This window comes from Aotus nancymaae, unplaced genomic scaffold (genome assembly GCF_030222135.1).
Source record: "Aotus nancymaae isolate 86718 unplaced genomic scaffold, 86718_ANA_hifiasm-v0.15.2.pri h1tg000064l_0, whole genome shotgun sequence".
NCBI lineage: Eukaryota > Metazoa > Chordata > Mammalia > Primates > Aotidae > Aotus > Aotus nancymaae.
In genome coordinates, this window is record NW_026988478.1 from 2,280,629 (window position 1) to 2,295,238 (window position 14,610).

Genomic DNA, 14,610 nt, shown 5'->3' on the forward strand with positions numbered 1-14,610 from the left:
TCCCTCACCACTAAGATCTGCCTAATGCCACCCTTCAGAGTCACACCCTGCCCCGCTTCCCACCGTCCTTAACCTCTAGCGGGAACTCATCTGTTTTCTGTCTCTCCAGTTAACATTTTTAAGTGCCTTATAATTGTGTTATTGTCAGAAAGCACGGGATGGGTATTCCAGTTATTCAGAATTGTTGAGAATTATTTGATGACCCCATATTAGATTATTTTTGTATTTCATTTATGTTTAAAGAGACATTGTATACAGCTATTAACCCTATGGCTTTTTGTCTGCTTAATCTATTAGTTTCTTAAGGATTCAGTTAAAAATCTCATGCTAGATTTTCCTTTTAGTTATTTCAGCGTTATGAGGCTATGTTATAAGGTGTGAACACATTTAGAATTGTTACATATTCTTTTTTTTAATTGTACTTTAAGTTCTGGGGTACACGTGCAGAACGTGCAGGTTTGTTACATAGGTATACACGTGCCATGGTGGTTTGCTGCATCCATTCCCTCGTCATCTGCATTAGGTATTTCTCCTAATGCTATCTCTCCCCAATCCCCTCAGCCCCCGGCAGTCACCAGTGTGTGATGTTCCCCTCCCTGTGTCCATGTGTTCTCATTGTTCAACTCCCACTTATAAGTGAGAACGTGTGGTGTTTGGTTTTCTGTTCTTGTGTTAGTTTACTGAGAATGATAGTTTCCATCTCCATCAATGTCCCTGCAAAGGACATGAACCCATCCTTTTTTATGGTTGCATAGAATTCCATGGTGTATATGTGCCACATTTTCTTTATCCAGTCTATCATTGATGGGCATTTGGGTTGGTTCCAAATCTTTGCTATTGTAAACAGTGCTACAATAAACCTATGTGTACATATGTCTTTATAATATAACAATGTATAATCCTTTGGGTATATATCCAGCAATGGGATTGCCGGGTCAAATGGCATTTCTAGTTCTATATCCTTGAGGAATCACTACACTGTCTTCCACAATGGTTGAATTAATTTACACTCCCACCAACAATGTAAAAGCATTCCTATTTCTCCACATCCTCTCCAACATCTGTTGCCTCCTGACTTTTTAATGATCGCCATTCTAACTGGCATGAGATGTGGTTTTGATTTGCATTTCTCTAATGACCAGTGATGAGCTTTTTTTCATATGTTTGTTGGCTGCATAAATATCTCCTTTTGAGAAGTGTCTGTTGATATCCTTTGCCCACTTTTTGATGAGGTTGTTTGTTTTTTTCCTGTAAATTTGTTTTTCTTTGTAGATTCTGGATATTTTTCCCCATTGTTTCCATCTTACATAACTATAGTAAAACATCAAAACCACGAATTTGACATTGCTACAGTGTGTGTGTAGTGCTATGCTATTTTATCACTTGTAACCTCCACTTCAGCCAAGATACCAAAGTGCTCCCTCTAAGATCTCCCTAATGCCACCCTTTAGAGTCACACCCCACCCTTCTTCCCACAGCCTTAACCTCTAGCAGCAACTCATCTGTTTTCTATCTCTCCAGTTAACATTTTTAAATGCCTCATAATTAATCGTGGTATTGTCAGAAAGCATGGGATCAGTCATTCAGTTATTCAAATGGATAGATTACAAAAATTTTCTCCCATTCTGTAGGTTGCCTCTTCACTCTGATGGTATTTCTTTTGCTGTGCAGAAGCTTTTTAGTTTAATTAGATCCTATTTGTCTATTTTGGCTTTTGTTGCCATTGCTTTTGGTGTTTTAGTCGTGAAGTGTTTGCCCATGCCTATGCCCTGAAGGGTATTGTCTAGGTTTTCTTCTAGGGTTTTTGTGTTGTTAGGTCTTAAGTTTAAATCTTTAATCCATCTTGAGTTAATTTTTGTATAAGGTGTAAGGAAGGGATCCAGTTTCAGCTTTCTGCATATGGCTAGCCAGTTTTCCTGACACCACTTACGAAATAGGGAATCCTTTCCCCATTGCTTATTTTTGTCAGGCTTGTCAAAGATCAGATGGTTGTAGGCGTGTGGCATTGTTTCTGAGGCCTCTGATCTGTTTGATTGGTCTATATCTTTGTTTTGGTGCCAGTTCCATACTGTTTTGGTTACTGTAGCCTTGTAATATAGTTTGAAATCAGGTAGTGTGATGCCTCCAGCTTTGGGTTTTTCTTGCTTAGAATGGTCTTGGCTATGCAGGCTCTATTTTGGTTCCATATGAAATTTAAGATGTTTTTTTCCAATTCTGTGAAGAAAGTCAATGGTAGTTTGATGGAAATAGCATTGAATCTATAGCTTACTTTAGGCAGTATGGCCATTTTCACAATATTGATTCTTTCTAACCATGAGCATGGAATCTTTTTCCATTTGTTTGTGTCCTCTCTTATTTCCTTGAGCAGTGGTTTATAGTTCTTGAAGAGGTCCTCACATCTCTTATAAGTTGTATTCCTAGATATTTAATTCTATTTGTAGCAATTATGAATGGGAGTTCACTCATGATTTGGCTCTCTGTTTGTCTGTTATTGGTATATAAGAATGCTTGTGATTTTTGCACATTGATTTTGTATCCTGAGACTTTGCTGAAGTTGTTTATCAGCTTAAGGAGATTTGGGGCTGAGACGATGGGGTCTTCTAAATATACAATCATGTCATCTGCAAATAGAGACAATTTGACTTCTTCTTAACCCATTTGAGTATGCTTTATTTTTTTCTCTTGCCTGATTGCCCTGGCCAGAACTTCCAACACTATGTTGAATAGGAATGGTGAAAGAGGACATCCTTGTTTTGTGCTGGTTTACAAAGGGAATGCTTCCAGTTTTTGCCCATTCAGTAAGATATTGGCTGTGCGTTTGTCATAAATAGCTCTCGTATATATTCTTTATAATTGAAACAGTTATAACTTATATCCTGAGTTTATCTCTATTAATTTTTTTGTTTGAAACTACCTTGTCTGTAAAGTGGTACTAGCTTTATTTTCATTAGCAGTTGTCTGAGCTATCTACCTACCTATCTATGTCTATATCTATCTATCTACTTCTATCTAGTTTTTATTCTTTTGTTTTCAACTGCACACACACGCCTACGTATGTATGTGTGAATGTGTATGTGCATGACTTTTGCTTTTTGAATTTTTTGTATTATATTTTACCTGTAAAAATGGTTTATGGTTGGATTTACAATGTAAACACATCTTGACAATCTTTGCCTCTTAGATGGAGCTCTTTAAAATTATTTTTATTATATTTAAAATTATTGAAAATTATCTTTAAAATCAAATTTATCTTTATAATCATTACCTTTAGAATCATATTTAACCTTTTAAATTATATGTAAAATTATTTTATGTTTAATATTTATTCCATTTTCCCTGTTTTATTCTCTCCTTTCTTGTCTTTTCACTGAAATTTTCTCATTTTCTTTCTCTCCTCTATTGATTCTATTTCTAATTCTGTTTCTGTAATTTTTTTTTTTTTTTTGAGATAGAGTCTCACTGTATCACCCAGGCTGGAGTGCAGTGGTGCAGTCTCCGCTCACGGCAACCTCTGCCCCATGGGTTCAAGTGATTCTCCTGCCTCAGCCTCCCGAGTAGCTGGGATTATAGGTGCCCGCCACAACACTTTGCTAATTTTTGTATTTTTAGTAGAGTTGGGGTTTCGCCACGTTGCCCAGGCTGGTCTTGAACTTCTGAGCTCACGTGATCTGCCTGCTTTGGCCTCCCAAAGTGCTGGGATTACAGACAGACGTGAGCCACCGTGTCTGGTCCTATTTCTGCGATTTTATGGTGAGCTCAGAAAATTTGGCATGCATATGAAGGTTTTCAAAGTGGAAAATTTATGAATTTATACTTTTACCTTCTTCCTGAATAACAGAAAAACCATTAAGTATTTTCACCCTAGTAGTATGTTTTCCTGGCTTATATCCTTTTGTTAACAGGTAAATTGCTCCATTTTTATTTGTAAAATCACAACATATTATTATTACTTCAGACAGTCACTTTTTGTTTGGATTTACCTGAATATCAACTCTTTCTTTTAATCATCATTCTTTGCCTCACAGGGTAACTTGAGTAACTTCTCTTCTTTCTAAAGAAAAAAATATTTTTGGAATTTCCCTTTGTGAGAGTACATTGGTGGTAAACTCCCTTGAGATTTTTTTTTGTTTCTGTAAAGATCTTTATTTTACTCATTTTTAGAAGATATTTTAGCTGGTATACAATTCTATGTCGATGGTTACACTGAATTAATTATTCCACTGCTATTTGACTTATACAATTGCTGTTGCAAAGTGAGATTTAAGTTTGAGTTTTGCCCTTTTGAAGTTAATCTGTCTTTTCTCTCTGGCTGTTTTAAAATCTTCTATATTTTGGTATTTTGCAGTTTCACTAAGAACTATCTAGGTATGAATTTGTTTTTATTTCTCTGATTTGAGATTTGTTTGGTATCGTAAATCGATGCATTTCTTCAGAACTGAAAGATTTTCAATTATTACATGCAGTATACTTCTACCTCATTATTCCTATTCCCTTCTTCTGGAACTCTGATTAGATGTTAGGGTCTGTCACTCTATCGTACATGTTTCTTCACCTCTCTTATATTTTGTTAATGTTGCCATCTGAGTATTTTTTCAGATAGATATTCCAATTCTTTCATCCTCTCTTCAGCTCTATCTAATACACTCTTCATCCATCTACTTAATTTTTAATATGAATAATTTTTTAAAACATTGTGCTTCTTTTTCAAGTCTGTTGGGAAACCTTATTTTCTCTTTACTCAAATTTCTCAGTCACTTATTTTATGTTTTAAAAATATTAAATACATTTGTTTTGTATTCTGTGTCTCCGAATTCCATAACTGGAAGTCTTTACAGGTCTGATTATGGTGTGTTGCTCCTTGTAGTTCTCTCTCTTAGGACGTTGTTTTTTGTTTTGAGACAAAGTCTTGCTCTGTCACCTAGGCTGGAGTGCAGTGGCACGATCTTAGCTCACTGAAATCTCTGCCTCTTGAATGCAAGTGATTCTCATGCCTCAACATCATGAGTAGCTGGGATTACAGGCATCAGCTACCATGCCCAGCTAAGTTTTCTTTTTCTTTTCTTTCTTTATTTTCTTTTTTTTCTTTCTTTTTTTTTGTATTTTAAATAGAGATGGGGCTTCACCAGGTTGTCTCAAACTCCTGGCCTCAAGTGATCCACCCGCCTCAGCCTCTCAAAGTGCTGTGATTACAGGTGGGAGCCACCACACCTGACCTAGGGCCTTGTTTCAATGTGTGGTTTATGTTATGTCTTGTTTTGTTTTGACTTTTTTTCTGTGATAGTTCATATGTTTTGTCATTTTGTGGGAAGTTTTGTGACCTAAGTCAAAGCTGGTTTCTGCAGAGAAGATTCTAATTTGTTTCTGCCAGGTAGTGGGGCACCGCCAGCCTGGAACCATTTTAAACTAAATTCTTATCTAGAAGCTTTAAAAAGGTACTCATATGTATTAATCAAGGTTGCCAACTCTTGCAAAAGCCATCTGGTAATTATTATTCCTCTGGAGGGAAGATTTTCCTCCTTCCATTCAGGGTTGTTTCCAGATTGATTATTTTCATGCATTTCTTGAGGGGTGGGATGGATTTATTTCCAGTTCATACTTAAAATGAGGACATAATCCTTTGGGGCTCCCTTTTTATCCAGGAGAAGTATCCTGTTAAACTCTCCCTTCTAGGAAGGAACTGGGATTTCTCTTCTGTTCCCTATATCCCGTAAGGCTATGAAAGACAAAGTGCAAGTTCAACCAGTTCATTAAATTATCTCAGAGCAACCTCCAGCTTCTGGGCTCTGCTTGTTTCTCAGAAAAGCTGTGGTACAGCTTTTATTTACTTTTTGACCTCGAGGTATTCCTTACCCATTTGTTATTTTATTGATACATTTATCTCCCATGCAATACTTCTATTTGTTTTTGTTTTTCTAGAGACGGGGTCTCTCTCTGTTGACCTGGCTGGGATGCAGTGGGGTGATCATAGCTCACTGCAACCTCAACCTCTTGGGTTCAAGTGATCCTCCCACCTCAGCCTCCCAGGTAGCTGCGACTACAGGTGTGTACCACCACACTGGCAAAATTTTTAAAACCTTTTGTAGAGATGGATCTCACTTTTTTGCCCAGGCTGGTCTTGAACTCCTGGCCTCAAGAAATCCTCCCACCTCGACTCTTTTATTTAGTAGAAAGATCCACTATACTGCCAGACGTGGAAGTCTCTTGTCATGACGTGGAAGTCTCTTGTCTCTTGTCAAGTCTCTTAATCATTCCCCTGCCATTGAATGCCCCTTCTCCATGTTCTCTATTACAAACAATGCAATGATATACATCTTTGTACAAACATCTTTGTGTACTTTGTCCAGTTAGTTTCTATAACAAATTTCTAGAATAAAAAAAAATAACAGAACTGAGAAATATTTGGAAAATAGCTTGGCACTGCTTGTAGCCTAGCCGGGTTCTTAGGGCTCTTGACAGTCATTGCGTATTTTACTTTGCTTACTCCTTTCAAAAATCCCACCAGAACCAACATAATGAAAAACTCGACTAAGGGTCATTACTACTAGGGAAATAAAAATACAGGCACTGTTTCCAGAAAAAATATAGACAGTTATTTTAATATTGCCTAAGTTTTTTTTAAAGAGGACCTTCCCCCAAATTATTAACATGAATAACTTCTTAACTAAGTAACACAATTCTGGAATGTGTTTGGAAAAACACGTAACATGAGTGAAGATGAAGAGCAATGAAAAACTGGTCCTATCACGTATTTAAACAACTGGAGACAACCATGGAGATTTTAACTCTTTCTAGGGTCTGATTGGTGAAGTCCATGGTTTTCTCAGGAGACAGCTATTAGTCTGCGGACATCACTACAAAGGTTCTATCAATCAATTCTAAATTGATTCCAGAAGGATAAGGGGAGAATGGGTGGGTAACTACACAAACAGGGCAGGAAATACCAGGATCCACTGGTAGATAGTGGACTAATAAGGTGCAGTGGAGATTTGGGTCTATCTGGGTAGTGTCCGAGGAGGAAGGATGTTGAATGACATGCCAAGGGGTTTGGATTTGGTACTGAATTCATGAAAGACAGAGCCTTTAGTTTTAATCAGAAAGCCTCATAGGTAGTATTTGCATTTTTATGAAATTATGCTGGCAACAAGGTGCAGAGGAATTTAAAGGAGGAAAGATTGGAGGCAGGGAAATTAGGGACAGATGAGTGAATATTCTATTTTTTAATGGTTTTATTAAGATATTAACTCACACACCACACAGTTGAACCATTTAAACTGTAATGTTAAATGGTTTTTCGTGTATTTACAGAGTTGTACAACCACACCACTGTCTAATTTTAGAACATTTTTGTCCCCGCAAAAAGAAACCTCCTACCCATTAGCTGTTTCTCCTTATACGCCTCATTCCTGCCCTATCTCTAATTACCCATTAATCCACTTTCTATCTGTAGATATGCTTATTCTGGATGTAATGTAAAATATAAATAGAATTACACAATATGTGGCCTTTTGTGTCATCCATGTTGTAGCATGTATTCGTTCATTCATTTTAATGTATTATTGTATTAATTTATTCCTTTTAATTGACAATCTTCCATTATATGGATACACCACATGTTATTCCTCCATTTATCAGCTAATGAACATGGGTTGTTTCTATGTTTTGGATGAATGATGCTGCTTTGACCTTTTTTTTTTACAAGTTTTTGTGTGATTGTGTGTCTTCCCTTCCCTTGGGTATATACCTAGGAACGGAACTGCTGGATTATGTGTCAACTCCATATTTAACTTTTTGAAAACCTGACACTGTTTTCCAACCCCTCTCCCTGCTCCAATTTACATTTCTACCATCAGCGTAAGAGTCTTCCAATTTCTCATATCCTCCTTACACTAGCAGGTATGAAGTGGGTGTGATCATAGCCATGCTAGTGGGTGTGAGCGGCATCTCATTGCAGCTTTGATTTCCATTTCCTTGAAGGCTAATGATGTTGAATATCTTTTTATGTGCTTCCAGATTTCTTAGATATCATTTGTAACAATGTCTATTCATACTTTTTGCCTATTTTTAAAAATTGGGTTGTCTTGTTATTTTTGAGTGATAAGCGTTCTTAAGATATTCTGGATAAGCAAGTCCTTATCAGATGTATGATTTGCAAATATTTTCCCCATTTCTGTAGGCTGTTTTTTCACTTCCTTGACGGTGCCCTTTGAGGCACAAAAGTTTTAAATTTTGATGAAGCTTATTTATCTGTCTTTTGTCACTTGTGCTTTTTGTATCATACAGAAGAAGGCTCTCACTAATCCAACCCAAGGCTTACTCCTATATTTCCTTTAAGACTTTTATAGATTCAGCTCTCACATGTAAATCTATTATCTATTTTGAGTTCCTTTTTGTATATGGTGTGAGAAAGGGGTCCAGCTTCACTCTTTTGCATGTAAATATCTGGTTGTCCCAGCACCATTTGTCAAAAAAAAATTTTTTAATAGGTTTTCAATACCCTCTAGGGCACTGTATTAAGAATAGTCCAATCTAAAACAAATATCCTGAGCTATGCCATAGGCAGTAGGAATGGGTGTGCTGGGGAAGGTTGAGAAGGTGAGATTATAAGGAGTTGGGAACTACAGTCATGCAGCGGACAGAGAGTAAGAACTTGAGGAGAAGTTTTAGATTTCTGGTTCCCAGCCTTCCTTTCCGTATCAGGAGGTCTGTGGCCTCATCATCCCATATGACATGTGGCCATCCCAGAACCAATCCGCCGGGGCCTACTTGTTTATCCTCATGACTTGAAGATCAAAGCCTGTAGCTGCATGATCAATTCAACCACAGGAAACAAGCCTCAATCAGGAGGACATTTGAATTGTATTTTGTGGTTCCCTTAGACTGGAGCAGCTATGGCATCTCAGTTCAAAGAGAAAATGGTAAGGTTTGGATGGAAGGGGAATGCAGTCAGCAAACTCCAGAAGCATCAGGCTTCCATCAGCAATGCCAGTGATGTCAGCTAGGGCTGGCTACATACAAAACAAATGCTCCTAACAGAACAACGGAATTGTCTTGATCTTTGGGGAGAAGTTCAGGCTTTGGAATCACCTTGTTTGCAGGACACACAGCCCCAGAATTTTCCATCTTCATTCTGGGTTTATTTCCTGGGTGCATGAAATTCTTGTTTGTTGTTTTTTCTTCCATTTCTCGGAGTTGCCTGTTTTAGCCCTAGCAGTTACATGACCAATCCTGACTTTGGAAAAAATATTTAAAGAGCTCTCTGAACAGTTGGCCCCATTTCCCACTCAGTCACCACGGGGACTGGCAGATGGAGAGACTGCTACCCAGGTAATTACGGGGTGTATCACCCACAGAACTGCTGCCCAGGGCCACAGTCTCTGATGAGAAGAGGGAAAATGTGTTTAGAAAAGACTTTGACAGCCTCTGACCTCAATGACAAATCCTCATCCCTGAGAGCAGCCCCACCTTGAGAGCAGGAACAGAAGAGTTCTGTTCTGTGTGCTGGGAGGGAGTCACACTGCGCAGACATTTGCAGGGCTCCTACAGAGACTCCTTTGATGAGAAGCCTCTCCACCCAGGACACACTTGCCAGAGAGAAACCAGATGCTTTGTTCTTATGTAAGATGTTCTGACATGTGATCATTTGAGAGAGGTGCCCTTTAAACATAACCAGTTACATTTAAAAGTAGAGAGCTGAAAGTGATTATAGAAATTGTTTCATTCACCCCCTCAGCTTTACTAAAAAGGAAACTGAGCCCAGACAACTGACAAGCTCAGAGTCATGAGAGATTTGGTGCTGCTCGTCTCATGACCCTTTCTCTACTGCTCGTTTCTGATGAAGAAACCATTTAATTTAAACAGTAACTTGAAATAGTCCCAGAGTATAGATAAGTTCTAGACCCTTGGTGTTGAGAAAATAGAAGGTTCAAAAATGTGTGCATTGCCTCTATTTCAGGAACCTTTAGAAGCCATATGGTTTTATGTGTGTTTGTTAGAAAATTGCTACTTAGACCTCATCTTGGGTCATGATAGTACATTTCTATTCTCTCATATAGTAGTAGCCATCTAATGAGCCAATTCACACCATGGCCGTGTTGAAGGGAAGCACATCAATTTCACACAACTATCAAAGAACTTGATTGTAGCCTAGTTAGATGCACCTGACTGGAGCCTCCAGCTAGTTCAGAGACTAGCTGCACGGCAGTGGGAAGGGAACAACCTTCTGTCATCTGTGTCCGAGATGGCTTTGGTTGGAGGATACAGACTTGTGAAGGAAGAAGGGCTCATCTGCATAGCCTTGTGCACGCACGAGAGACTACATCTCCCTGCGTGTGGAAACTGGGATCGCTGTTCCTGGGTGCCATGGAAAGAAGAGACTGAGTCACTGAAATGTGGAGAACTGAGGGGCCAAATGGGGACCCAGTTGATTCAGTGTCTTTGAATAAGGCCTTCTGCAGCCAACATTGAAACCCCTAGAGAAAGTGTTCCCTCTAACAAGGCATTAAGTATTTATAGCTGATCTGGGCGGGCGGGGCCCGGGGAGGCTCCACTTCCTTTGATTCTCCTGCCATCAGTTGGCTTTACAGGCCAAGCAATTTCCAAATTGTGCTGTGGACTCAGGACTTACAAAGAGGATTAAAAGAAAGGCATTTAAAAATAAACAGGCTTTAAGTCTACCAGTGTGGCAATTGAAATAAATGTAAAACTAATCATTCATTTTTGGTTTGATTCTACAAGTAGTACATGCTCACTATGGAAAATATAGAAAATACAGAAAGGTGTGAACAAATATAGCATCCATAATCCCATCACCCAAACACACGCTTGCTAATTCATGAGTAGGACCTTGTGTTTCATGTCTGGTGCCACATCCTCAGTACTTGGAATAGTGCCTGGTACAGAGTAAGAACTTAATAAGCATTTGTTGAATGAATGAGTGTTACTATTTTGGTGTATTTATTTCCAGCCCTTTTTCTATGTGTATTTTACATGACTGTAGTCAGTCATCATCATTATATACGATCTTTTTGTTTTTTAACTTACTATGATAACACAGGTGTATCTATATCACAACAACTCTTTACAAACTTTTTTTTTTTTTTGACAGAATTTCGCTCTGTCACCCAGGCTGAGTACAGTGGCACGATCTTGGCTCACTGCAACCTCTGCCTCCTGGGTTTACATGATTCTCCTGCCTCAGCCTCCCAAGTAGCTGGGACTACAGGTGCATGCCACCATGCTGGCTAGTTTTTTGTTTTGTTTTTTTTTGTATTTTTAGTAGAGATGGAGTTTTGCCACGTTGTCCAGGGTGGTCTTGAACTGCTGAGCTACAGTCATCCCCCACTTTGGCCTCCCAAAGAGCTGCGATTACAGGTGTAAGCCACCACGCCCAGCCTCTTTACAAACATTTTTAAAGGTGCTTAGTATACCATGTATTGTGTATACATCATTTACTTATTGATGCTCATGTGGCTAGATATTTGAGGTAAAATATCCATTTCAAAGGTAGTTTGCGAATAAGGCTTGCTGGGATGAGTAGACCAACTGGCTGTTTTACTAGGCTCCCTTATGTTCAACGGACCCTAAAAAATTAATGTAATCATATTCTGTTTTTTACTTTCATAGTCTCACTGGATTGCATGCAGAAGTGAAAAGAATGCTAGAGGGAGGTCTTGAAATTAGCATCAGGACATTACCTTGTCAGTCCATTGTAACTAAGAAATATCTCTTGAATATTGTGTTTTATGAAGTAATGAATTCAGAGAACTAGTCATTATGCTAAGTTCTGGAAGTACAGAATCTCAAGAATTCAACTGAATTAAAATACCTTCTACGTAGTCACTGCTTTCTCCCCTTTTAAAGAATTCCCTGGTTAGCCTGGTTAGAGAAGGAAATTTTGTCCAAGTTAATGTAGCACCATCTGCTGCTGAAAAGGAAAATGATCATCTAGGAGTCCCTCAGGATGAATTCTCCAGTTTTAAACATTGACTTGTATGAGAAATAAAAGGGATTTGACGTGTGGTTTCTTGCAGGATGCTCTTGTGTCAGAACTGGATACAATCTTTTTCAAAAAGACTGAGTGGACTTCTGGCTCCAGATGGCTACAGAGTACCCTTGATTAACTCCTCCTCCTGTTAGAAATTTCTATCAGAATTCAAAAGGAATATACAAATAGGGGGAAATGCATGTCAGAAACAGGAAACCATGGAAAGGGGCCAACACATTCTGGAACTCATGAGAACTTTCTGCACGACAAAGTGCAGGTGAGATTGGATTGAGGGAAGGGCTCATTAGCCTGCCATTGGCCACATAAGAGGGAAAAGCCGAGGGAGTGAGGGGGAGATGCCAGCTGAGCCCTCAATACCTACCAGCTCACAGTGGCAGGGGCTGGAGCTGAGGGTGGGTTATTTGGCATATAGTGAAAAGCAAGCGTGGATCCTTCCTCTGCTCTGGAAAATGCACTGTGTGGATTTTTTCTGCAAACCATTGGCACATGAAATTAACCAGGCATTGCTAAGCCTGGCTTCTAAGAAAGGCAGTCAAGTCAGTTAGGATAGAGTCATAATAGAGTGTCGGTGTCGCTAACAAACTCTACCCTGTAACACTAAGTCCCAGAAAGCATTTAAACCATCTAGTTTCCAGGTTGAGTAACCAATATCCAAAGATCCTGTGCTCAGCCAATCATTCACACATGACAATCACAGAAAGACATTCCTAGACATGCAAACATTCAGAGAGCTTTCCTGGAAGAAGACACACATGCACACAGACACACACACATGCACACGGATGCACACACACACACACACACACAAGAATTACGGTAGAGTAGTAAAACCAGTATAACTCAAGAATTAAGTCAAGATCATTGTGGCTAACAAGTTATAAAATAGAATAACAATCCATCAGAAAACAGCTTCAGAAGCGAAATACAGTAATTAATACCATCATCCTCATTATCAGTCTCTATCCCTATATCCATCCGTAAAATCCCAGGAGAAAGAAGAAAGTAAAAGTTGTCTCAAAATCTCATCTTATGAGAAAGAGTCATGTTTTCTGTTTCATTACTGACCCTGGTATAGAAATGAGTCTAAGTATGTTATTTAATATACTGCTCACATACTCCATACTCTAAAATATTTTTTCTAAATTATTAGTATAAAAGGAGAGCAAAGAAAATCTGATTGGCTGGGCATGGTGGCTCACGCCTCTAATCCTTACACTTTGAGAGGTTGAGGTAGGAGGATCACTTGAGCCCAGGAGATCAAGACCAGCCTGGGTAACATGATGTGAAACACCGTCTCTAAAAAAAAATACAAAAATTAGCCAGGCATGCTGGCACGCATCTGTAGTCTCAGCTTCTCAGGAGGCCGAGGTGAGAGGATCTCTGCAGCCCAGGAGGTCGAGGCTAAAGTGAGCCGAGATCACACCATTGCATTCCAGAGCAACAGAGCACGACCCTGTTCCATCCTCTCTCTCTCTCTCTCTCTCTGTGTGCATATACACACACACAGAATGTGCAAACACACGCAAAGATTATAGTAGTAACAAAACCAATGTAACTACAGAATTAAGTCAAGATCATTGTGGTGAACAAAGTTATACAATAGAGTAACAATCAGAAAACAGTTTCAGAAAGATAAAGAAATTAATACTATCATCCTCATTATCAGGCTCTATCCCTCCACCCATCCCTAAAAATCCAGGATGAGGAGAGATACGTAATAAATTAATACATACACTTGATAGATATAGCAAGATAGAAAAAGGATAAGAGAACCGTAAGCACATTTAACAATATTGATTTTTAAAAGCCTTAAATTTTTGCATATAGTAATCAGCAATGTCGTAAAATTATAATATCATTAATAATGCATGAACAGTTCAATATTAAGAAATCCATTTATATAACATTCATTCAACAAATATTTGTAAGTGTCTGTTATGTGCCAGGTATGTCAGAACAATGTAACTTGCTCAATCCTTCTCTCGAAAACATACCTGCCAGGCTCCCTATCCACGTCACTCTCTAGTTCTTTTCTTCATAGCATTTATTATTCTCTGTAATTATCTTTCACCTTTATTTTGCTTGTTTATTGTCAGTCATCTTTCACTAAAATGCATTTTCTCCAAGATCAACACCCGGTGTGTCTTGGTCACAGCTGTACGTACATTGCCTAACAAAGAACGTGACGTGTCATAGCTGATGATTCGTTCGTGTGGCATTAGTTTAATATTAACGTAATTTATTCATTCAGTATTTGCAATTAAACAAATGAATGTATGTCTATGAGTGAATGGAGGATGGTGATTCTAAATCCCCGCTCTTATGGTGCTTATCATTTAGTAGGAGAGACAGACAATCTGAGCGCTCCCATGGTCAGTGTCAAAATCCAATTTGGCTAAGCACGGTTTTCTATTCTAACTTGCTGAATAAAAAGACGGCAATTGTTTTGCAGGAGTCTTCCACAGCATCCTCTCGAGAAAAGCCTGGAAAACTAGAAGCACAAAGTAGTAACTTCCTGTTTCCTAAAGCCTGCCACCAAAGGGCACGCAGCAACTCAACCAGTAAGTGTCTCCCCAACACGTCTTCAGGAACAGGGCTTGGCTGCT

At 38.8% G+C, this 14,610-nt stretch overlaps 1 protein-coding gene across 4 annotated transcripts in view; it reads left to right on the plus strand.

Moving 5' to 3' along the window:
* The window catches only part of IL16 (interleukin 16), a 114,835-nt gene that overhangs the window by 54,094 nt on the left and 46,131 nt on the right, over positions 1-14,610 (plus strand). For 3 of the 4 annotated variants that reach the window (XM_021674372.2, XM_064366137.1, XM_012466941.3), the window contains exon 3: positions 14,457-14,565. In XM_021674372.2, the coding sequence (XP_021530047.2) occupies positions 14,457-14,565 (109 nt within the window). Of the gene's footprint in view, positions 1-12,029; positions 12,261-14,456; positions 14,566-14,610 lie in introns of all 4 variants that reach the window. The other variant, XM_012466942.3, reaches the window with a different exon arrangement.